This window comes from Phyllostomus hastatus, unplaced genomic scaffold (genome assembly GCF_019186645.2).
Source record: "Phyllostomus hastatus isolate PE091 unplaced genomic scaffold, TTU_PhHast_1.1 phas_scaffold_28, whole genome shotgun sequence".
In the NCBI taxonomy this organism is placed as follows: Eukaryota; Metazoa; Chordata; class Mammalia; order Chiroptera; family Phyllostomidae; genus Phyllostomus; species Phyllostomus hastatus.
The window spans coordinates 12198956-12221735 of record NW_025334022.1 but is presented as its reverse complement, the minus strand read 5'-3'; the positions used below and the strand labels follow the sequence as shown (position 1 = coordinate 12221735).

Sequence of the window (22780 nt, the reverse complement as noted above, 5' to 3'; positions counted from 1 at the left end):
CTGAGAAAAGAAATCAAGGAAGGCACAAACAAATGGAAACATATACTGTGTTCATGGATTGGAAAAATAAACATCTTCAAAATGTCCATAGCACCCAAAGTGATTTACACACTCAATGCAATACCTATTAAAGTACCAATGGCTTCTTTCACAAACATAGAACGAACACTTCAAAAATTTATATGGAACCATAAACAACCCTGAATAGCTGCTGCAATTTTGAGAAAGAAGAGTAAAGTAGGAGGGGTCAGAATACCTGATACTAAACTGTATTAGAAGGCCACTGTAATCAAAACAGCCTGGTACTGGCATAAAAATAGGCATGTGGACCAATGGAACAGAACAGAGAGCCCAGAAATAAACCCAAGTCTCTATGGTCAATTAATATATAACAGTGGAGGCACCAACATAAAATGGAGTAAAAATAGCCTCTTCAACAAATAGTGTTGGGAGAACTGGACAGCTACATGCAAAAAAAATAAAACTCGAGCACCAACTTACACCATACAAAAAAATAAATTGAAGGTGGATAAAATTTTTAAATATAAACAGTGACACCATTTAAGTCCTAGAAGAGAACATGGGGAGGAAAATCTCAGATATTTCATGCAGAAACATTTTTACTGACATGTCCCCTAGAGCAAAGGACATAAAGGGAAGAATAAGTACATGGGATCTCATCAAAATTAAAAGCTTCTGCACAGCTAAAGAAAACAGTATTAAAATAAAAAGGGAACCAACAGTATGGGAAAATATATTTGCCAATGATACCTCAGACAAGGGTTTAATCTCCAAAATATGTACAGAACTTACATGACTCGGCTCTAAGAAGACAAGCACCCAATTAAAAAATGGGCAAAGGACTTGAATAGGTACTTCTCCAAGGAGGACACACAGAGGATCCAGAGGACACACAGAGGATCTTTTCATATGTCCATGAAAAGATGTTCAATATCGCTAGCTATCAGAGAGATGCAAATTAAAACCACAGCGAGATACCACTTCACACCAGTCAGAATGACCATCATAAACAAAGCAACAAACAACAAGTGTTGGAGAGGTTGTGGAGAAAAGGGGACCCTAGTGCACTGTTGGTGGGACTGCAGACTGCTACAAGGACTATGGAAAACAGTACGGACCTTCCTCAGAAAACTGAAAATGGATCTGCCTTTTAACCCAGCAATTCCACTGCTGGGGCCATATCCTAAGAACCCTGAAACACCAATCCAAAAGAACCTTTGCACCCCAATGTTCATAGCAGCACAATTTACAATACCTAAGTGCTGGAAACAACCTAGGCGCCCATCAGCAAATGAATGGATCAAAAAAACTATGGTACATTTACACAATGGAATTCTATGCAGCAGAGAGAAAGAAGGAGCTCCTACGCTTTGCAACAGCATGGATGCAGCTGGAAAGCATTATGCTAAGCGAAATAAACCAGGCAGTGAATGACAAATACCATATGATCTCACATTTAACAGGAATCTAAACAACAAAACAAACAAACAAGCAACATGTAGCCAAAGACACTGAAATACAGAACAGGCAGGCAGTCACCAGAGGGGAGAGGGAAGGGAATTTCAGGGGAATTTCAGGGGAGTGTGGGAAGGGTTTACAGGAACACATATAAAGGACACATGTACAAAAAGTAGGGGGTGTGAAAATGGTAGGGACGTGGGGAGGGATGGGTGGGTGGGCTTGGATGGAAGTAAAAGACAGAAAACTGTACTTGAAAAACGATTAAAATGAAAATTTAAAAAGGCTACTATATCAAGTAAGGCTATGATTTAAAACTGAAAGTGAAGGAAGACCTTCCTAGAGGGAAAAAAAAATGCTAAAGGATTATATTACCACCAAACCAGTGTTCTATGCAAGAAATATTAAAGCAACTTTTGTAAGAAGAAGAAAGGATAAAAGAAATAGGACCAGGAACACAGGTATAAAGAATAAAATGGCAATAAATAAGTACCTGACAATAATAACTTCAAGTGTAAATGGTTTGAATAAATGCTCCAATCAAAACACATAGGGTAGCTAAATGGATAAGAAAACATGACCCCTATATAGGCTGTCATAAGACACTCACCTTAGAAGAAAAGATAGACACATACTGAAAGTGAAGGGGTGTAAAAAGATATTCCATAAAAATAGAACAAACAAACAAAAAAACCCACCTGGGACTTCTGGCTAAGATAAAGGCATAGGTAGACACACTGTCCCTCCTTGAACAACCAAAAGAAGGACAACAAAAATTTAGAAACAACAACAACAAAAAAACCAGTACTGACAGAGAATTAAACTGTATGGAATCAGACAACCAAGGATTTAAAGTAAACACATTCAACCAGACCGGTAGGAGGGGTGGAGCTGGGCAGCTTGGCAGAGAGGGGTCGCGGCAAAAAAAAAAAAAAAAGTGGTGGCTGGCAGACCATGGGGCACAAGGCAGCAGCTGGCAGACCCAGCAAGGCAGTGGATTCTGGAGGAGCATGACCCACAAGGTGACTGGTGGACCAGGCAGTCCCACATTCACACACAGATAAACCAGGCAAAACTGGGGAGTGAGACAGACCACGCAACCCAGGGTTCCAGCACCAGGCAATAAAGCCTCAAAACACCAATTGAAAACCCCTGTGGGGGTTGAGGTGCTGGGAGAGACACCCAGCCTCACAGGAGAGTTCATCACAGAGACCCACAGGGTCCTAGAATGTACATAAACCCACCCACATGGATATCAGCACCAGAAGGGCCCAGTTTGCTTGGGGGAGCTGGCGGAAGTGACTGAAATCTGGCAGAGAGCGGAGCAAATGCCATAGTTCCCTTTCAGCCTTCTGCCCCACATATAGTGTTACAACACAACAATGTGGGTTACCCCGCCCAGGTGAACACTTAAGGCTCTACCCCTCACTACGTAATAGGTGCGCCAAGACAAAAAAAAATGGCCCAAACGAAAGAACAGATCAAAACCCCAGAAAAAATACAACTATGTGACCAAGAGGTGCCAACCTATCAGATGCACAGTTCAAAGCACTGGTGATCAGGATGCTCACAGAATTGGTTGAATTTGGTCACAAATTAGATGAAAAAATGAAGGCTACACTAAGTGAAATAAAGGAAAATGCACAGGGAAACAATAGTGATGGGAAGGAAGCTGGGACTCAAATCAATGGAGTAGACCAGAAGGAAGAAAAAAAAACAGAAAAGAATGAAGAAATCCGAATTCAAAAAAATGAGGAGATGCTTAGGAACCTCCAGGACATCTTTAAACGTTCCAACGTCCAAATTATAGGGGTACCAGAAGGAGAAGAGGAAGAGCAACAAGTGGAAAAGTTATTGAAACAAATAATAAAGGAGAACTTCCCCAATCTGGCAAAGGAAATAGACTTCCAGGAAGTCCAGGAAGCTCAGAGAGTCCCAAAGAAGTTGGACCCAAGGAGGAATGCACCAAGGCAAATCATAATTTCATTACCCAAGATTAAAATGAGAGTATCCTAGAAGCAGCAAGAGATAAGGAGACAGTAACCTACAAAGGAGTTCCCATCAGACTGTCGGCTGATTTCTCAAAAGAGACCTTACAGGCCAGAAGGGGCTGGAAAGAAGTATTCCAAGTCATGAAAGGCAAGGACCTACATCCAAGATTACTCTATCCAGCAAAGATTTCATTTAGAATGGAAGGGCAGAGAAAGTGCTTCTCAGACGAGGTCAAGTTCAAGGAGTTCATCACCACCACGCCCTTATTTTATGAAATGTTAAAAGGACTTATCTAAGAAAAAAGAAGATAAAAAAACATGTACAGTGTAATGACAGCAAACTCACAATTATTAACAACCACACCAAAAAAAAAAAAACAAAAACAAAACCTAAGCAAACAACTAGAACAGGAACAGAACCACAGAAATGGAGATCACATGGAGGGTTAGCAACAGGGGAGTGGGAGGAGGAGAGAGGTGGAAAAGGTGCAGAGAATAAGTAGCACAGATGTACAGTAGGTAGAAAATACACAAGGGGAGGGTAAGAATAGTATGGGAAATGTAGAAGCTAAAGAACTCATGACACATGGACATGAACTAAAGGGGGGAATGTGGGTGGGAGATGGTGTGCAGGGTGGAGGGGAGTGAAGGGGGGAATGGGATAATTGTAATAGCATAATCAATAAAATATATTAAAAACAACTGGAGTAACAATACTTTTATCAGACAAAATGGACTTCAAAACACAGGCCATAACAAAAGACAAAGGACATTATATAATATAAAAGGGATCAATCACACAAGAGGATATAACCCTTGTAAACATATATGCACCCAAAACAGAAGCACCTGAATAGATAAAGAAAATCTTGGTGAATATAAAATGAGAGATTGACAGTAACAAATTCATAATAGGGAGCATTAACAACCCACTGGCATCAAAGATAGGTTTTTGAAACAAGAAAATCTACAAGGCAAAAGAGATCTTAAAGGGCACAGTTAAACTGATGGGTTTAATTGATATTTTCAGAACATTGTATCTCAAAGCAGCACTCTATACATTCTTCTCAAGTGCATGTTGAACATTCTCTAGGATAGACCACATGGTAGGTCACAAAACAAGTCTCAACAAAGTCAAGAAAATTGAAATCATATCAACCTTCTTGGATCACAATGGCTTTAAACTAGAAACCTCAAGGAAAATACTCAAAAATATTCAAATTCATGGAGACTGAATAACATGATAGTAAATAATGAGACTAAAAGAACAATTCAAAGGATAGAGAAATCCAGGAGCTGGTTCTTTGAAAATATAAACAAAATTGACAAGTCTTTAAGAAGACTCATCAAGAATAAGAGAGGACCCAAATAAATAAAATCAGAAAAGAAAGAGGAGAGATTACAACTGATACCACAGAAAAACAAAGGACCGTTAAGAAGTTACTACAAAGAACTACAAGACATCATGGGCACAAAGGACAAATTTCTAGACACAATCTTACAAAACTCAATCAGGAAGAAGCAGAAAGCATGAATTGATCAATAAGAATTAGTGAAATTGAAGAAATAATAATAATAATAACAACAACAACTCCCAAAACACAAACCCCCTTGACTGATGGCTTCACAGTTGAATTTTTACCAAATTAGGGAAGGGCTGACTCCTATCCTTCTCAAACTATTCTAAAAAACTCAAGATGTGGGAAGACTCCCAACCTCTTTTTATGAGGACAGTATTATTCTAATCCCAAAACCAGGTTAAGACACAACAAAGAAAACTGCAGGTGAATATCTCTGATGAACATAGATGCTAAAGTCCTCAACAAAATATTGGCAAATCGCATCCAGCAATACATAAACCATGATCAATTGATATTCATCCAGTGACATAAGGATGATATAATATTCACGAATCAATAAACATAGTAACAATGAATGTAACATCACATAAACAAAATGAAAGACAAAAATCACGTTGATAAAGTACAACAACCATTTATGATAAAAACTCTGGGCAAACTGGGAACAGAAGGAGCACACCTCAACATAATAAAGGCCATATATGAGAACTTACAGCCAATATCATACTCAAAATGCAAAAACTAAAAACTTTCCCACTAAGATCAGAAACAACACAAGGATGTCTGCTTTCACCACTCTTATTCAACATAGTATTGGAAGTCCTAGCCAGAGTCATCAGACAAGGAAAAGAAATAAAAGGCATACAAACTGAAAGCAGGAAGTAAAACTGTCATTGTAGATGACATGAAAGTGTACATAGAAAACCCTGTAGACTCCACCAAAAAAAAAATACTCGACCTAATAAGTGAATTTGGCAAAGCAGCAGGATACAAGGTCAATATTCAGAAATCTAAGGCATTTTTGTGCACCAACAATTAAATATCAGAAACAAAAACTAGGAAATAAATCCCCGTTAGTACAGCAACAAGAAAAATAAAGTACCTAGGAATAAACTTAACCAAGGAGGTAAAAGACCTGTACTCAGAAAACTACAGAAACTGAAAAAAGAAATAATGAAGATACAACAAATGGAAGCATATACCATGTTCATGGATTGGGAGAAACAACATTATTAAAATGTCCACACTAACCAAAGCAATCTATAGATTCAACACCATCCCTATTAAAATACCAATGATGCATTTCACAGAATTAGAACAAATTTTCAAAATTTTATATGGAACCAAAAACGACCCTAAATAGCCACAGCAATCTTGAGAAAGAACAAAGTAGGAGGAATCACAATGCCTGATATCAAACTATATTATGAGGTCATTGTAATCAAAACAGTCTGGTGCTGGCATAAGAACAGACACATAGGTTAATAGAACAGAAAAGAGATCTCAAGAATAAACCCATGTCTCTATGGTCAATTAACATTTGACAAAGGAGACAGAAGCATAAAATGGAGTAAAAATAGCTTCTTCAACAAAAGTTGCTAGGAGGTCTGCAATGGTACATGCAAAAAAATGAAACTATACCAGCCACTTACACCATATACCAGAATAAACTCAAAATAAATAAAAGACTTAAATATAAGCCACACCATAAGAGTCCTAGAAGAAAATGTACTTAGTAAAATTTAAGGTATCCCACACAGCAACATTTTTGCTGATACATCCTGTAGGGCAAGGGAAATAAAGGAAAAAATAAACAAATGGCACTGTATCAAATTAAAAAGCTTCTGCACAGCTAAAGATAACATTATCAAAGTGAAAAAGGAACCGATCATATGGGAAAACATATTTGTCAACAGTACCTCAGACAAGGGTTTGATCTATAAATATATATAAAGAACTTACAGGACTCGACACTAGACAGACAAATAATCCGATTAATAAATGGGCAAAGGCCCTGAACACACTTCTCCAAAGTCATACAGATGGCTCATAGACAAATGAAAAAATGCTCATCATTAGCCATCAGAGAGATGCAAATTAAACAATGAGATATCATCTCACACCTGTCAGAATGGCTATCATTAATAAATCAACAAACAACAAGTGCTGGCGAGGATATGGAGAAAAGGGAACCCTAGTCCCCTGCTGATCAGAATGCAGACTGGTGTAGCCACTGTGGAGAACAGTATGGAATTTCCTCAAATAACTAAAAATGGAACTGTCTTTTGACCCAGAGATTCCACTACTGGGATTATACCCTAAGAATCCTGAAACAGCAATTCAAAAGAACCTATGCACTCCTATCCTCATAACAGCATTATTTATGATAACCAAGTGCCAGAAACAGCCTATGTATCCATCAGTAAATGAGTGGATCAAAAAATGTGGTACATTTACACAATGGAATACTAACAGCAGGAAAAAAATGAACTCCCACAGTTCGCCACAGTATGGAACTAGACAGTATTATGTTACGTGAAATAAACCGAGTGGTGAAAGATAAATACTGTTATGATCTCACCTCTAATAGGAACCTAATGAACAAAAATAACCTAAGGAGCAAAACAGAACCAGAGGCATGGAAACAAGGAACAAACTAATAGGGATCAGAGAGGTGGGGGGAGCAGGATAAGCGAGGAAAGAAGGGGTAGGGTCTACTTAAAGAACAAGTATAAATGACCCATGGACGTGGACAACAGGGTGGGGAATGACTGTGTAAGCAGGGATTGGGTGGGGCAGGGGAAGAATTTGGACAACTGTAATAGAGCAATAAAAAGAATTTGAAAAATAGTGAAATCAGAGCACTCAAAGTGCCTGATTTCAAGACATACTAAAGCTACAGTAATGAAGACAGTCTGGCATCATAATCAAGACACACAAGTAGATCACTGGAAAACAATAACAAGTCCAATAACAGACCCACACATACAGGGACAATTGAGTTTTGACAGAGATGCAAAGCAGCTCCATGGAGAAAGAAGTCTTTTAAGCAAGTGATGCTGGAACTATTAGTTATCACTGCCAAAAAATGAACTTCAACCAGTAATTTATATCACATACAATAACTCAAAGTGGATCATAAACCAACATGTGAATCCTAAAACTGTAAAACTTTTAAGAATATAGGATAAAATTTTTGTAACCTTGTTTAGGCAATAATTTTTTTTTTAAAGATTTTATTTATTTACTTTTAGAGAGGGAAGGGAGGGAGATAGAGAGAGAAACATCAATGTGCGGTTGCTGGGGGTCATGGCCTGCAACCCAGGCATGTACCCTGACTGGGAATCGAACCTGCGACACTTTGGTTCGCAGCCCGTGCTCAATCCACTGAGCTACGCCAGCCAGGGCTTAGGCAATAATTTCTTAAATGAAATACTAAAACACAACTGGTAAAAAATTATTCTTCATCAAAATTAAAAACTTCTGCTCTTCAAAGTATATTTTAAGAGAATAAAAAGACAATCGACAGATGGGGAAAAATATTTGTAAAACATGTATTTGATAATTGACTTGTAACCAGCATATATAAAGACTCTTTAAAAAATCAACAATAATCCCTGGCTGGTGTGCCTCAGTGGATTGAGTGTTGGTCTGTGAATCAGAGTTGCTGGTTCCATTCCCAGTCAGAGCACATGCCTGGGTTCTGGGCCACATCCCCAGTAGGGGGTGTGGAAGAGGCAACCACACATTGATGTTTCTCTCCCTCTTTCTCCCTCCCTTCCCCTCTCTCTAAAAATAAAATTGTTTTTAAAAATCAAAAGTAAAAATGATCTAATTTTTTAAAAAGGCAAAAGATTTACACATACATCATACAAGATATATGGATGGCAAATGTGCATATGAAAAGATGTCCATCATCATTAGCCATTACAGAAATGCAAATTAGAACAATGAGATATGGCTAAAATGAAAAAGACTGACCACACCAAGTGTTAGCAAGGATGTAGAGTAATTAGAAATTTCATATACTGCTACATGAATGTAAAATGTTACACTTTATATAAACATAAACATATGATCCAGTTATCCCAACATAAAAGCAAAGCATATATCCATAGGAACAGTTTATGTGAATGCTGATAGCAGCTGTTTCCACTAGCCCAAATCTGGAAACAAACCAAATATCTACTAAAAGATAAACAGATAAGAAACTGTGGTTTAGCAATATAGTGGAATATTACTTGGTAATAAAAAGCAATGCTCTGTTGATATTGTCAGGCTGGGCAGGGTAGGACAAGTGGGAATCTAGTTACAATTAGCATTTTGGACTACAAATATGGCCACCATTTGGACTACAAGTAATATGGCAACTGAACTCTGACCCAGAAGAGGTGACTGACATCAGACCAGGAGCCACCAATGCTAAGTTGCTTCTTTGTTCACCAAGAACCAATCCTTGGCTCCCGCGCGGAGTCCAGCTATATACAACTCCCAGCCTTTTCCTTCTCCAGCACGGTCTTTTCTTAGCTCCTTCTCCGGGCGGGGAAGATGTCACCTGGGAGCACAAACTTCCAAAATAAAGCTCATCTGCCTGTTTCCATGGCTAATTGGCTGTTTATTTCCTCGGCGGGGTCTAAGAAAACCTTACAGATATGTGTAACATGGATGGATTTTAAATTAGTGACAGAAAACAGACCCCCCCCCCAAAAGAATACATATACTGATCCCATTTATATAAAATTACAGAAAATTAGAATGATTGATTCTATGTTGTCATAAAGCAGATTAGTGGTTGTTTAAGGCAAAGAGACACAGGGAAGGGTGGGAGAGGGATTACCAAGAAGAAACTTTCCGGGGTGTTAGATGTGTTCACTATCTTGCTTGTGGTGATGATTTCACTTGTGTATACATGTACTGAAACATCAAATTGTATATTTTGAATATGTACAGTTTAATGTATGTCAATTATATCTCAATAAAGCTATTAAATGAAAAGCACGTGGCAGATCTGTATAATATTAAATTGAAAATAGAACTGGAAAGACAAAAAATTGCAGATCACTACAGCCCTATTTTTGCAAAAGAATTTGTGCATATGATTTAAGAAGATATGCAATAAAAGATTAGGCACTGTGCATCAACTGTGGGGAGACACAAAAAACACTGACTGATTCAAAAATATGTTGCAGAAGCATCTTTATTAACATGAAAAGATGTTCACGATACACAGATGGTGGCAGAGGGAAGCAAGTTACAAACAGTATTTACAGTAAGATCTTGTGTTAGTTTCTAAACTATGTAGGAAGTTCAAAGCACATAACCTATTATTTTCACAAACAGACATTCTCTTCAGCTCAGACCAGGGATTATAATTCCTACCATGAGCCTTGGAGAACACATCCAATAATCCAAAAGTCCTGGGGATGTTTTCTGAACCGCAAAGACTTGCAGGAATCACTACTATGTCAGATGAGACAGCAGCTTGTCTCCCGGTTTTCCTGTGTTGATAAAGCTACAACTGGGTCAAAATTTTTCCAACAAAGTTTACCTTGTAGTTTTAGTTGGTACAAAAGCAGAAAATGGACTAGACTAGTAGTAAAAGATGGAGCCTTTTGAAATTTCATGGCATGCACATGAAATAGGAAAAATTATAAATGGTAAAAAGATGACGTTCCAAAGAAGTAGTAATTATTTTTAAATGTAATATGTGAAACAATATACAGAATGATTCCAGTTCTTTGAAAAAAAGTATAATCAGATTGTGAAAAGATACAGATATATAACATATTTCACTTGCTGATGAGTCCAAATTTACATCTTATTCAACAATTTTGGGTACCTACTGTTTTCCAGACACTGCCAATTCATATCCACACACTGAACCCAGACTTTTCTCCTGACCCCAAACACGTATAGCCAAATGCTTAGTGGACATGTGCATTTGGAAGAAATGAAGAATTGCAAGACTGGCAGGGACATTATCTACAGCACACTGAATCATTAAAACCAGACACTGAGTCTCCAAGGCCACTACCTAATAAAATGTTTGGACCGTAAGGTAGTACAGTGAATGGGTTTTATTACCAGACAAAAACAGATATGCCACCTGCCTGCTATGGGAATCTAGGAAAAAGTATTTAACCTCCCTAATTCTCATTAGAGGTGATCCAATATGATGGTGTGTGTGTGTGTATCATTACCTAGCTCACAGGACCACTGTGGGAAGACAGGAATAGAAACCTGTGAAGTATAGTGCCAACACAGTATTTGACATAAGAGCAGGCACTCAGGAAATGTTTCCTCTGTATACCTACCTCCTTTCTCTTCTGTGAGATGACTTGACATAAACTAAATAGCCTAAGAATGAGTTATAAATGTAGTAGCAACATTTGAAAATGAATATTACATTTATCTAGGAGTCAGGGCCATTTCTGTGTTGAAGAATTAAGTTATGCAATGCAGGGATAAGAGAAATAGCAATTCTTACACTGAACAGCTTATAGAAACCCCTACCTTCCTTACATATTGATAGTGTACATTTTGCAATATGTGAGAGTGTGAATATATGTATAATCAGTTAGTTATCTTTTTGTGTATATATGCCTTATTTCTGCAACTAGATTCTAAATTTAAGGCTTTTTTTTTTGCGCCATTTAAAACCACGAATGGATCTAAGCAGATATGAACAAGTTAGCTTACTCAGGATAAACAGGTTCATTAATTTCTTAAGTAAAATACTGAGTAGTGCCCCATCTACACAAGATAAAAATCAACAAGCATTTTTAACTCACGATGTAGTATTTATTTGACCCCCTAAATGGTCTATCTGAAACCTAGAGACTGTCACAGGTAATATTGTTAAAGATGTAATTTATAATGGACACAATGAAATACATGAAGTATTACGCAAGGCTTTGAGAACTGAAAATTAGAGTTTGGAGATTGTTCTGTTTTTTTTTTTCTGGCTCATTCTACATTGTTTCAATAATCACTTTAACATCACGGAAAATGGCCATGAGTGTACTATAACTCAAGTGATTGACAACCACAATTGAGCCCTTTCTGAAATGCTCCTTTATGTTAATAAATATGGCCACGGCACTAACAAGATTGGCTTTTGCTTCTTTCTGGTTAAAGATTAGTTTTAATGCTGCTAATGCCTTTGTATTGATCATGTCTCTGGCTGCAACTGGGTTTTCAGACATATTCAAAAGTACTTTCAAAACAAGATTTCTGGTTTTACAATTTCCCTGGGAAAGCAAATTAAAAAGCTCTGAAAAGTAACTGGCTACAATATGGTGATGGTTAGAATCTGTAGTCAGTTGCCCTAGTATTTTTAAGCCAGACTGCTGTCCAGGTGAGTTCAAGGGAAAAGACATGGTTTCCTTACACATATGTTTAACATGTAATTCAATCTTGCGGTGTCTTTCATTCCCAGAAGGAGGATTCAGTGTAATTACAGCTGTTTTTCTCACTTCAGAGGAAGGAAAACTGAGCAAGCTTTCAATAAGCGTCACTACACCTACCTCATTAATAAACTCTTGGACAAACGGATTAACATTAATAATGCCCATTGCGATTTGAGCTATTTTATGAATGAGAGGATCAGTAGTTGACTTAAGTAAAGTAACAAGTTTTTCAAATTCCTCAGAATTCATGTAGCATTCTATTTTGCAAGGGCAAGCAAATGGCTTAATCCCATTCATCTCCCTGATCCTGATTTGGCGTCTAATCTCCTCTATGGTCTGAACGCAAGGATCAGAACCAAATGGGTACTCCTGGATAGACTGTAAGCATGAAGGTGTGCTCTTAGAAAAACTCACTGTTGCCCCAGGCAAAGGTTGAGAATTTTCCTCAGCTGAGGCCAGGACAATATATGAAGGAGGCCTTATCTCAGATGGAACTTGGGATCTAAATCCTAACACTGCTGGAGTTACAGCAGGGGCTTTGGGCCAGACAGTTACCTCGGACCAGTCCTTGGGCCTATTTTTTTCATTAATTTCTATCACAGGTTGGGGCCTAACTATCCTGCTCACAGGTTTAGGATTAGGGTCAAAACTAGTTTCATCGCCATCCCAAAACCAGTTCCCAATAACAGTCTCTTCTTCCTCTTCAGCCCCTGGCCTAGCCTTACAGGTGGCCCCGGCCACAGGCTCTTTCTCAGTACAGAGTGGAGTAGCAACAGCAACTTTACCTTCATCCTTGGCACTGGAATAATTACCAGTCTCTTCTTCATTCCAAAACCAGGGACCAACACTAGTCTCTTCCCCAGCCCAGAACCAGGCATCACTACCAGCCTCATCTTTACATGTGGACCTGGAGTTGGCACTAGCCCCAGCCACAGAACACTGAGATACTCGAGTGGCCTCATCTTCACCTTTGGGACTGAAATTTGCCAGGACTCCTCCTTTCATCTCAGTAACAATCTTGTTCTTAGATACTGCCTTCATCTCTGCCACTGCATTTGCCTGAAGCCCTGGATTGGCTACTGCTTTAGCCTGGGTCCTGGCTACAGGTCTGACTATGCCAGTAGCCTCCCTCTTTGTTTTAGCTTCCACACCAGTTGTCTTTTCAGTTTTGGCCTTGTTTCTACTCCTAGTCATGGTTAAAATCCAGTTATATCAATAACCCTATTGAGTCAGGGCTTTGGTTGTCAATGTGTCCCAGGTCGTGTCTTGACACACTTTCATTCAGTCAGAGAGAAACTTTTAGCAAGAGTTAAAGTCAATTGCCAGTTTAGTAGTCACACAGTCCCCTTTCCAAACACAAAGCCTCTGTCAATGATACCTGCAGGAGGCAGAGGCACTCAAGACTGAGGAAAGACGATGGTTCCTAAGTGCAGACCTGTTGAAAGTGATAATCTTCTGCCACTACAAGGCTACTACAGCCACCGCTGGAGATAGACCTGAGGTGGAAGAAGGAAATGGACTTTGAGTTTCTTCCAAGTGTGCTTATCTATATAGAGAGCTGCAAAGGATGTGAGAAAGTAGAGATGGACTGTGATAGAAGTGGAATTGTAGATGACTCTTACCTCCCTTTCACATTCCCACTAATGCCCAACAATGTTCTGCCCAGGCACTACCATACTTTTCTCTACATTAAATCGGAGCAGGGATGATGGGAAAGCTTGCTGAAAGTAAGAGAGGATACAGAGGGCCCAGTCCCTTTGGTATATACCACTATACTCTACAGATCTATCCAGGTGGGCCTCACACCGACCTACACTGATTTTCCTCCTTCCTTTTGCTTCCAGTGTTAATGAGCCATACAGCTGAAATCACAGGCAGACCTATGGTCAAAAACACAGGAGGGAATGGAAATAAGAGTTTTGACAGATAGACATGCACTTTGTTTTTTAAACCCAATACCTACATTTCCAAATCTGGGGCTTTGGTTATACAGTTCACCCTTGAACAATGTGGAGGTTACAAGCAATGACCTCCTCCACAGTTGAAAATCCACGTATAACTAAAATACGCTCTCCACACATATGGATCCCCAACCAAAAAGTTGAATCTAGTACAACACAAGTTTGAACTGTAGTCAGAACTGTGTGGGTCAACTGAACTGCGGCTAGTTGGAAAAAAATCCACATATAAGTGGACCCACGCAGTGCAAACTCATGTTTGTTCAAGGGTCAACTACATGTTTCTCACCTCCTTGGTCCTCCTCATGGCTTCCTTTCCCATATCCTGGGTGTCTACCAATAACCCTATAGGCACAATCTTGGCTCACCGCATCCCCATTTCCTATACACAAGTGTGAGAGCAGAGCTATCTCTAGAATGATGGAAGATAATAACTCCAAGCTATAATTTGGTCTCATCCACTTGCCAACAGCCAATTGCTGTATCTAGTCAATAGGGGTGCTCATGCTCACACTCACCTTGGATCCTGATTAACAGTTTTGGTCCTCTTTCTTAACGAAATTCAAAGTCAACAGCTATCTCCAGATTTCTATAAGAACCTATAAAGAAACAAATGTACAGATACACAAACAGGCAGAGAAAAGAGATTGAAATGGGCCAACATCCATGACAAGCATGATAACATGTTTTTTTATAGTCAAGGTCATGTTACAAATGTACAGATACACAAACAGGCAGAGAAAAGAGATTGAAATGGGCCAACATCCATGACAAGCATGATAACATGTTTTTTTATATTCAAGGTCATGTTAAATGTCTCCCACCTATCTGCCCATGTCAAATGATTCCCCATCCATTCCTGTAAGACCTGCAGCTTGTCTAATTATACCCCCCAACTCTGAAGTCAGTCATTTTCCAAGCAGGAGCCACACTTCTTTCCTTGAACAAAAATATGAGATGCAACAGTGGGTAGTGGAAAATGGGCAACTGTATTTAAAAAGTAGGCAGTAAAAATAATGGGAACTGTTATTTTAATAGAATTTTGCAAGCTGCTGCCCTTTCCCCTTTTCCATTGTATACATAGATCCTCCCTTATTCACCACCTATGGTGGCCAGCCCACACAGCAGATCTCAGATGCTCTACTTCCCACCAGAGATCAGTCCTTTAGCTGAAGAACAGTGACATCACACAGAAAAGGGGGGAGTACTCAGCAAAACACCAAGAAAATATGTTGACAATGATACAAAAACTTCAGGTTAATAGATAAGATACCCAGAGTTCAGGTCCTAATATCTCCTGTTCAAGAATCAGGAAATAAGCAAACAAACGTCTCTCCACTCCCATGGTTCCTCAGGTATCTGCTCTTGTAAACTCTACAAATTTTTTAAAAATTTTTAATTGTTCTTCAAGTACAGTTTCCTGCCTTTTACTCCCATCCCAGCCGCCCCCCCCCCAAATCTTTTGTGAGACTGTCACTACACCAAAATGAGAGGGGCTCTGAGGGGTAGTGGGAGACAGAGTTTAGGTTTCCTGAATTAGAAATTAAATAACCAGACTGATTTCATGATTCCAAAACAGACTCTACAGAAACTGTGCCCTCTATTCTGAACTGCCATTACCTCAACTTATTTAAGTGGGCTGGGATGTTGAGAAATCAGATCTTGAATGAGAAAGACTGATTAATAGCACAGTGTTTATTTACATGGAATCCTCACCGTGTCATTTGCTTGCATTTAATTGGGTGCAAGACATAAACATAGAAAATAAAACTGCTGTATAAAGAAGCAGGTAAACATTTCATTTTGGTGTCTTCTTAATCTCCATATCCAGTCTCCCTTGCGTTGAAATCAAAAAAGGTAGGAAGATAAAATAAGTCAGGAGGTCAAGGGAATTGCCTAGAAGCTGGTACACAGGGAAATTTTAAGATTCCTGGATGCTTGACATGTTATGGTCTCAGTCACCCCCCTATTGGGGTCTCCAGTCAATGGTTGCTGCCCACCAACCCCCAACCCCACACACCTCCAGAAATCCACGCTATTTTCTTGCTCAACTTTTTCTCAAGCCGCTCCTCTTACAGATGCATCCTGCCGCCTGAAATCGCCAGACCTACTGCGCAGACAGGAGATTTGGGCATCAACGAGGTGCCTGTTGAAAGAGAGCACCCAGGACGCGGGGCCCAACAGGCCAAGCGCCCTTTCCAGAAATCTGAGGCCAGAGTAGCCCAACACCCCCTCCCCGGCATGCCCCTCCAGCCCAGCTCCCGCTCCGCCATTTCTCCCGCAGCAGCCTCCCTCCCCCACAGCCCTCTCCCAGTACAGACACCATCGAAGGCAGGATGCGGGCGCCGGGAAAGATGGCTGGGGAGCAGCCTGCGTGATTCGCTTCCACAGGACCACTGGGAGTCTCTCTGGCCACACCAGCGCCCTGGACCCGGCCCCCGCCAGTCGCCGCCGCCTCCTCGCCAGGCTCCCCCAGCGCTGCGCACCTCTCTAACAAACCAGCTCCGACCGGCCGGGTCGCCTCCTCCTTGCCAGGCTGCCACAGCCTGGGCGAGGGCTATAAGCTGGTGCGGGGTGGGGCACCACCCTCGGCCCCCACCATACCCCCACTTGCCTTTACAGGCTCACGGCCGGGTGGTCATCTCCCCTCCTCTAGGAGCTCCTCAGTTAGCTTTCCACCTCTCTCCGTGCGCTCCGAACTGCAAAGAGGCGTCCCACCTCACCACCAACCTCTCCCGCGGACCGCTGCACCAAAAACGGGAAAGGATTGCGCAGAATGCGACACAAACTGCTGGCAGCGAGGGTGTCGGGAAGAGGGGCGGAGGGATATGGCACGAATGGGCTGACGCCCCCTCGCAGCCCACTGTAGTTCCGACCGGGAGAAGGCGGGGCCGGGACCCAGGCCGGGGGCGGCAGGAACCGCAGCCTGCCTTTGAGGACCTACGAACCCCTCTACTAGGCGACCACCCTCACATTCCCGGCACTACAGTCTATGGGACCGGCGGGCCGGGGCCGGGATGCCGGATGCGGGATGCGGGATCGGGAGGTCAGAAGCAGCTGCGCTGGAAGCAGCAGCGGATGGATACAAACTCTCTCTTGGTGCCTGTGAATCGCCAGACTTCTCCCTCTGCCTACCTCCCCCTCCCCCATCCCACCAGCCAACCCTTCCAGGACGCAGATGGGGGAGGGGATGTGAGGACTGCGGGCTGGGAGAGGAGAGGCGATCTGAAGCCAGACCACCCCAGACGTCGTTGGGATAACCCCCAAGGTTTTCTTCTATTGTTCACGAGTGAGGGAGGGGAGAAAGTCTGGAGGGGGCTTCCATGGAGACTTCACCATTTGGAGGGCAGACCTAGATCTCTAACTCTGGGAAACAGTCCACTGCTCTGCGCCCAGAGTCGTTCTTTCTGCCACAGTGCGTTTTCTCTCGTTCGAAGTGGTTACCCATGTTGCCATTTTGCAGTCCCCACAGTTGTCCAAGAGTTCCTTTCTCTGTCAGGACCCACACTGGTCCTGCAATCCTCCCTCTCTGTCGCCGCACAGCCAAATGTCAAACACCAGATAGGAGAGGTCCTGGCTTTTCCTCCTCTGTTCTGTCAAGTCTTCTCCTTCTCTGTTCTGTCAAGTCTTCTCCTGCAGTCACATCCAAGCTCTCATGATGTTTGGCAGTCTGGAAATGTGGCAGGGATTAGAACCAGCTTGGACCTCAGCACTTCCCATAGGCACCTGTCTAGTTTATCCATTAGAACTATTAACACATTAATCATATACATTTTAAATTCCCTGATAATTACATAATTTGCATGATATTTGAATCTATTCTCATTTTGCTTTGTATTTTCAAGCTGCTTTTTCTTGCTTTTTAGCATACCTTTTAATTTGTCATTGAAAACTGGATATAATGCATTGGGCAACAGGAATTCAGGTGAATAGACAATTAGCAAGAATTTGTATGTTAGGCTGGTTAGCTGCTGAGCTGTGTGTAATGTTTGCTGTAGCTGTAGGTACCAGAGTCTTCAAATTCCTTTATTGTCCTTTTTTCTCCTGTCCTACCTCTTATCTTTGGGCTTCCCTAAGTATTCCATGCAGAGAGTCTGCATGTTATAGCTCTTTTAGCTATATTCCACTCCTATTATACTGCAGGTTTGTGACATAAAAACGTGTGGAAAGCATGCTCTATAATCTTAATATTAAATTCCAGTCTTTGTGAGCCTGTGTCCCTAGGCTGTGTACTTCACAAATATTTCTCAGCTTCTTTCTCCACCTTATGTGAAAATGGAGGACTAGAGTGGGCTGGTTAGGAGCAATGCCTTTCCCTCAGCAGGCCTGATGCTCTGGGAAAGTTTTCCACTCCAGAGTAGGCCTTTCCCATGGAGAACGTTCTGGGTGTATTTTGTAGCATCCAGCAAACGCGAGAACAAATATCGGAGACTTTCAGGGTATCAAAGATGTTACTTTATTGGCCAAGTTTAAGCTGTGCAGGGGCGAACTCTCAAAGTGTCCAGCGACACAGTGTCCACAAGGAGCTGCAAACGAGAGCCGCCCCGAGCGCTTACAACTAAGTCCTTATATAGGGGCGGGCAAGCAAGCTTTATACAGAAGCAGACGTGGCAGTTAGCAATTCGCTTACAAAGACCGCGCAGGAATTTCAAATCAAGCATTCTTGTATAAGGCGGGAAGGCAGGATGTTTATTCATTAACCTAGTAATCTCCTGGCTCTAGCTAGCTAGGTTCCTATTTTCTCATGGTCTAAGTTTTTCCGTACTCCTTACATATTTCATATGAGCACACTGCTTCTCTCACTTCCAGAGCCATGAGGAGATCTTTCTGGGCTCTCCCTTGTAAGAACCTGCTAGAGTTCCTGAATTTAAAGCCCACTAAACCTCTAAGACTACAGGTTGGGTTTCTGGCTCTCATACTATTCCACACTCTGTCTCCAATAATTTTTCAAAATTACTGTTTAAGTCTTCTCTCTTGTATGTCTCTAGCTCTCTGTGCTCTATGTAAAGAGAGGCTGTGACTCTCTGGATTTGTCTTTTCTCAAGAATTTGGGGTGGGCATTTGCCCTGTGACCTCAGTTTTCTGATACATCTAAGGTAAGTCATTGATTCTCAGTTTTGTTCGGCTTTTTTTCTGCTTGTAAGTGCAGGAGCAATGGCTTCCAAGCTCTTTACATGTCAACTGACTCTGGAAGTCTGGACTATGGATTTTAACTGGGTAGCTGAAGTCCAGTGAATAGCTTATATCCTTTTCTTTTCAGCTGAACTTCAGGTATGGAAATAAAGTTGCTCTTTCAAACCTAGCCTCTCCATAAATATTAGTTCTTTTCTCTCCCAGATATCAGAAATTTACATGGCTCCCTAAACTTGTCATTACAGTCTTCAAAGTCTTAATCTGGAGTGCAGATTAGAATTTAGACTTCCTGAATCAAAGTTCCTGGTCACGAGGTCTGAGCAACAGTAATTTAACCTTAGGAGCAGAAAGTCTCTCACTACCACCACCACCACCACCACCACCAAGAGTCAGTGTACTATAGTACTAGGTGCTTGCTTAGACTAGAGTAACCGGTTTCTGAGCCCTGGAAACTCTAAAAGGAGGCTGTATGGTGGTGGAGTTGGGATTTTTTCCTCTGGACTCTACTCTGGGACTTGACTAGACTTCAGAGCCAAGCAATTCTCTATTCAAACTTTGGACTCAAGTCCAAAAATTTGAGTCCAAAGTTTGAATAGAGACTTTGCCACTAGCTATTTGTCACTTTGGAAAAGATACCTCATGTTTCTGTAACTCAGTTAATTCATCCTTCAATGGGGGCTGGTAATAACTACCTCACAGGATTCCTGTGCACACTAAATGAGAAACTTTATAATATTCTGAAATACCTCATGTATCAAGTCTTTCTACTTCCTTTTAAAATATGTGATCTAGTCACATTATAGGGTAGACTGGGCTAATTAGGAAAGAGTAGATAAGAACTCCATGGTGGCTTATAGTGGTCTTAATTGCTAAGACATTGCCCTGTGCTCTGTGTTAATATAATCTCAGTGTTTCATAATATTCTGTTTTGCCTACCATAACTAACCCCTCACTAAAAGAACATCATTTTTTCATAAGTATGCCTCCGTCTTCCTTGTGGTCATGTACCACAGGAAGGCTGGTCTCAGCTTCAGGAGTAATCCATCCCCTTGGTACTCTGGATCAGGAAGTGTCGATGATCTAACTCTGCTCAATGAAATATTAGGAGAAGGCTGCAGAAAAACTAAGGAAAGTGTCCTCCCTTATGCCATCAGGAATAACTGTCTCCTTTTCTTTTTCAGGAAATTGCTCGACTCCTAGAATCATTGCAGCCATAAAGCATCCAGCCTTAGGATGAAAGCTGATATTGTGACTGGCAGGAGATGTTAAAAAACTGAGTTCCTGGCAGGATCAAACGGCCATCAAGGCCTCAGTACTTCCAATCTGTGGATCATAAATGTCCTTATTTAGTTTTAGTTGAGTTACTTGTTATATGAAAATGGAACAATCTTAACTGATATGTAGGCTCAGGCACAGAACAACTCTTCAGTGAGTAATAGTTTCTGACTTTTGTCTGTCACTGAGCATCTGCCCCTTCAAACCAGTGGCAGAACTTAGGTTTCCATGTGAAGAGGAAAACTGTAGATTCTGAATGCCTTGCCTAATGATTGCAAGAGGTTTGACAACTGTGATTGCCTTCTGTTCTAGATTTAAAGGGAAAGCCTCAAGAAGAAAACCTAAACCCTTACTTTCCTAGGGGGTTCAGAGGTACATGAAATACTTGAGCTTACAGATAAGCCTGGTTTCAATTTAGAGTTACTGTATAAAAGTGCACCCTTATAAAATGTCCATTATGTATTCAATTTAGAGGACTATACTGAGTTTGAGAAAGATAAATTCATGGTGCCAACAGTCAGAAAGATGTTAAGTTTCCTCAGGCACACTGCACTATGCAACACAAGTATAAAAACAGGTGGATATTTGGGATTGATCAAGAGCTGGGATTTTGCTAGGACAGTGGATCCAGGCACTAAATGATGAGGTAGAAGAGTCATAAAAATGATGAACCATGATTAACCATTAAGTTGGAAAGGAAGGAAGGGATGAAAGAACAGAAGATCGAACAAAACACAGGTTTAAGTGTCCTTATGATGAACAGAGTACTTTAGTACAAGCTGTAAGTTACAGAAAATCTGAGGTTGAAGATATGCAGGATGACGGCAGCTTTTAGTGACAATTAGCACTAGAGTGATATAGACATAGCATAGTGGTAATGCACACCAGCTCCAGATTCAACCTAAAAAGCTTTGGATCTCAGCTCTTCTGTTAACCAGCTCAGTGAGCTTGGCCAAGTTACTGACCAGTCTGTGTCTCAGCGTCCTCATATGTAAAATGGAGACAACAACAGCATCTATTCTATATGTTTGTTTGGAGGATTAAATACATTAATACATTTAGAGCCCTTAGAAGAGTATCTGGTACATATCAAACACCCAACATATCTTAATAATAATTACTATTATAAGTACTAAAAGGCTCTCAGGTTTTTCAGTCAGACAGATGGGTTTGATTCATATTTCCAGAGTCCAAGTTTTGTCCCCTATGCTACCTTCCCCTCTGTACTAGTTCCATTTCACTCATAAAACAAAAAGACTCCAGTGCTTAGTATAAAGAAACAAATACTAAAATAATAGAAAATAAACGACTGTAAGTACACAGGACAGAGGAATTACTTCCTACTGAGGGGCAAAGAGTAAGGGTGAGGATATCAGAAGGACTTCAAACAGACCCTAACATTTGAGCTGAGTCTAAAAGGATGAATGTGTTTCCCTAGCAAAGAAATGATTATTTCTCTGTGAATAGCAGGGAAAGGCACAGAAGTAGTAAACCACAGAGTATAATTGTGTTGGGAAATAGCAGACAGCCCAATCTGGCTTGAGTGCAGTCAAAGTGGAGCAGGGTTTGGATTAGGGTAAGGCACCTGAGAGTGAGGGACTCCTCAAACTGTGTCCTTATTTCATTCCAGTCCTGACCCTGACTTGGAAAAATATGTTGGGAGATGGACACAAAAGGTGGAAATGTATGAAGGGGTGCAGGGCCTTGAAACCATCCATAGGGAACTCTGTAGCATTTTATAGGTGAGATCCCATTGAGGGCTGCTCTTTTGAAATTGGGGGCAGAGAGTGTCAAATTGGGTGCTAAGAGTCCAGCTGTACTGTAAGAAGGTTCCTTTCTTTTCATTCATGACTAGAGAGATGACATATCTACTCTAATTTTATCCCCAGGCAACAACATTTAGGTCAAATGACCTCTGAATGAACCCTTATAATCTTATCACATGAAATGGCCCATAATATTTATCCAGAAAAGGGGTGGAAACAAAAAGGCCACATGAATGATGAGGTTTTTACTTCAACTATATCCCATAAAAAATTGAGGGATGATCCTGACAAATGAGTGATCAGAATATAGATAATCAGTTTCATTTTTGGACACACACACACACACACGCAAACACACACACCACTTACCCTGCCCTTTGGCTGAGATTGAAAAAATCCACAGGTGAA

The 22780-nt window shown here is 40.9% G+C and overlaps 1 protein-coding gene across 3 annotated transcripts; it reads right to left on the bottom strand.

Annotated features, from left to right (window-relative positions):
• Nucleotides 1-10010: 10010 nt before the first annotated feature.
• Nucleotides 10011-16792, bottom strand: BHLHB9 (basic helix-loop-helix family member b9). 3 transcript variants are annotated; one of them, XM_045817599.1, is made up of 5 exons: nt 16520-16792; nt 16219-16308; nt 14717-14797; nt 14051-14120; nt 10011-13736 (listed from the first exon to the last, which is right to left on the bottom strand). In XM_045817599.1, exon 5 carries the CDS (start codon nt 13432-13434, stop codon nt 11803-11805), a length of 1632 nt encoding a protein of 543 aa, XP_045673555.1. In that variant the 5' UTR covers nt 13435-13736; nt 14051-14120; nt 14717-14797; nt 16219-16308; nt 16520-16792; the 3' UTR covers nt 10011-11802. The 3 variants fall into 3 exon arrangements, with proteins under 3 accessions (XP_045673555.1, XP_045673556.1, XP_045673557.1); XM_045817600.1 differs by having other exon boundaries at nt 14055-14120; XM_045817601.1 differs by lacking the exon at nt 14051-14120.
• Between the last annotated feature and the right edge of the window lie 5988 nt (nt 16793-22780).

Coding starts and splice junctions, on each gene's coding strand:
- BHLHB9 (XM_045817599.1), bottom strand. CDS start 13,434: ATGACTAGGAGTAGAAACAAGGCCAAAACTGAAAAGACAACTGGTGTG.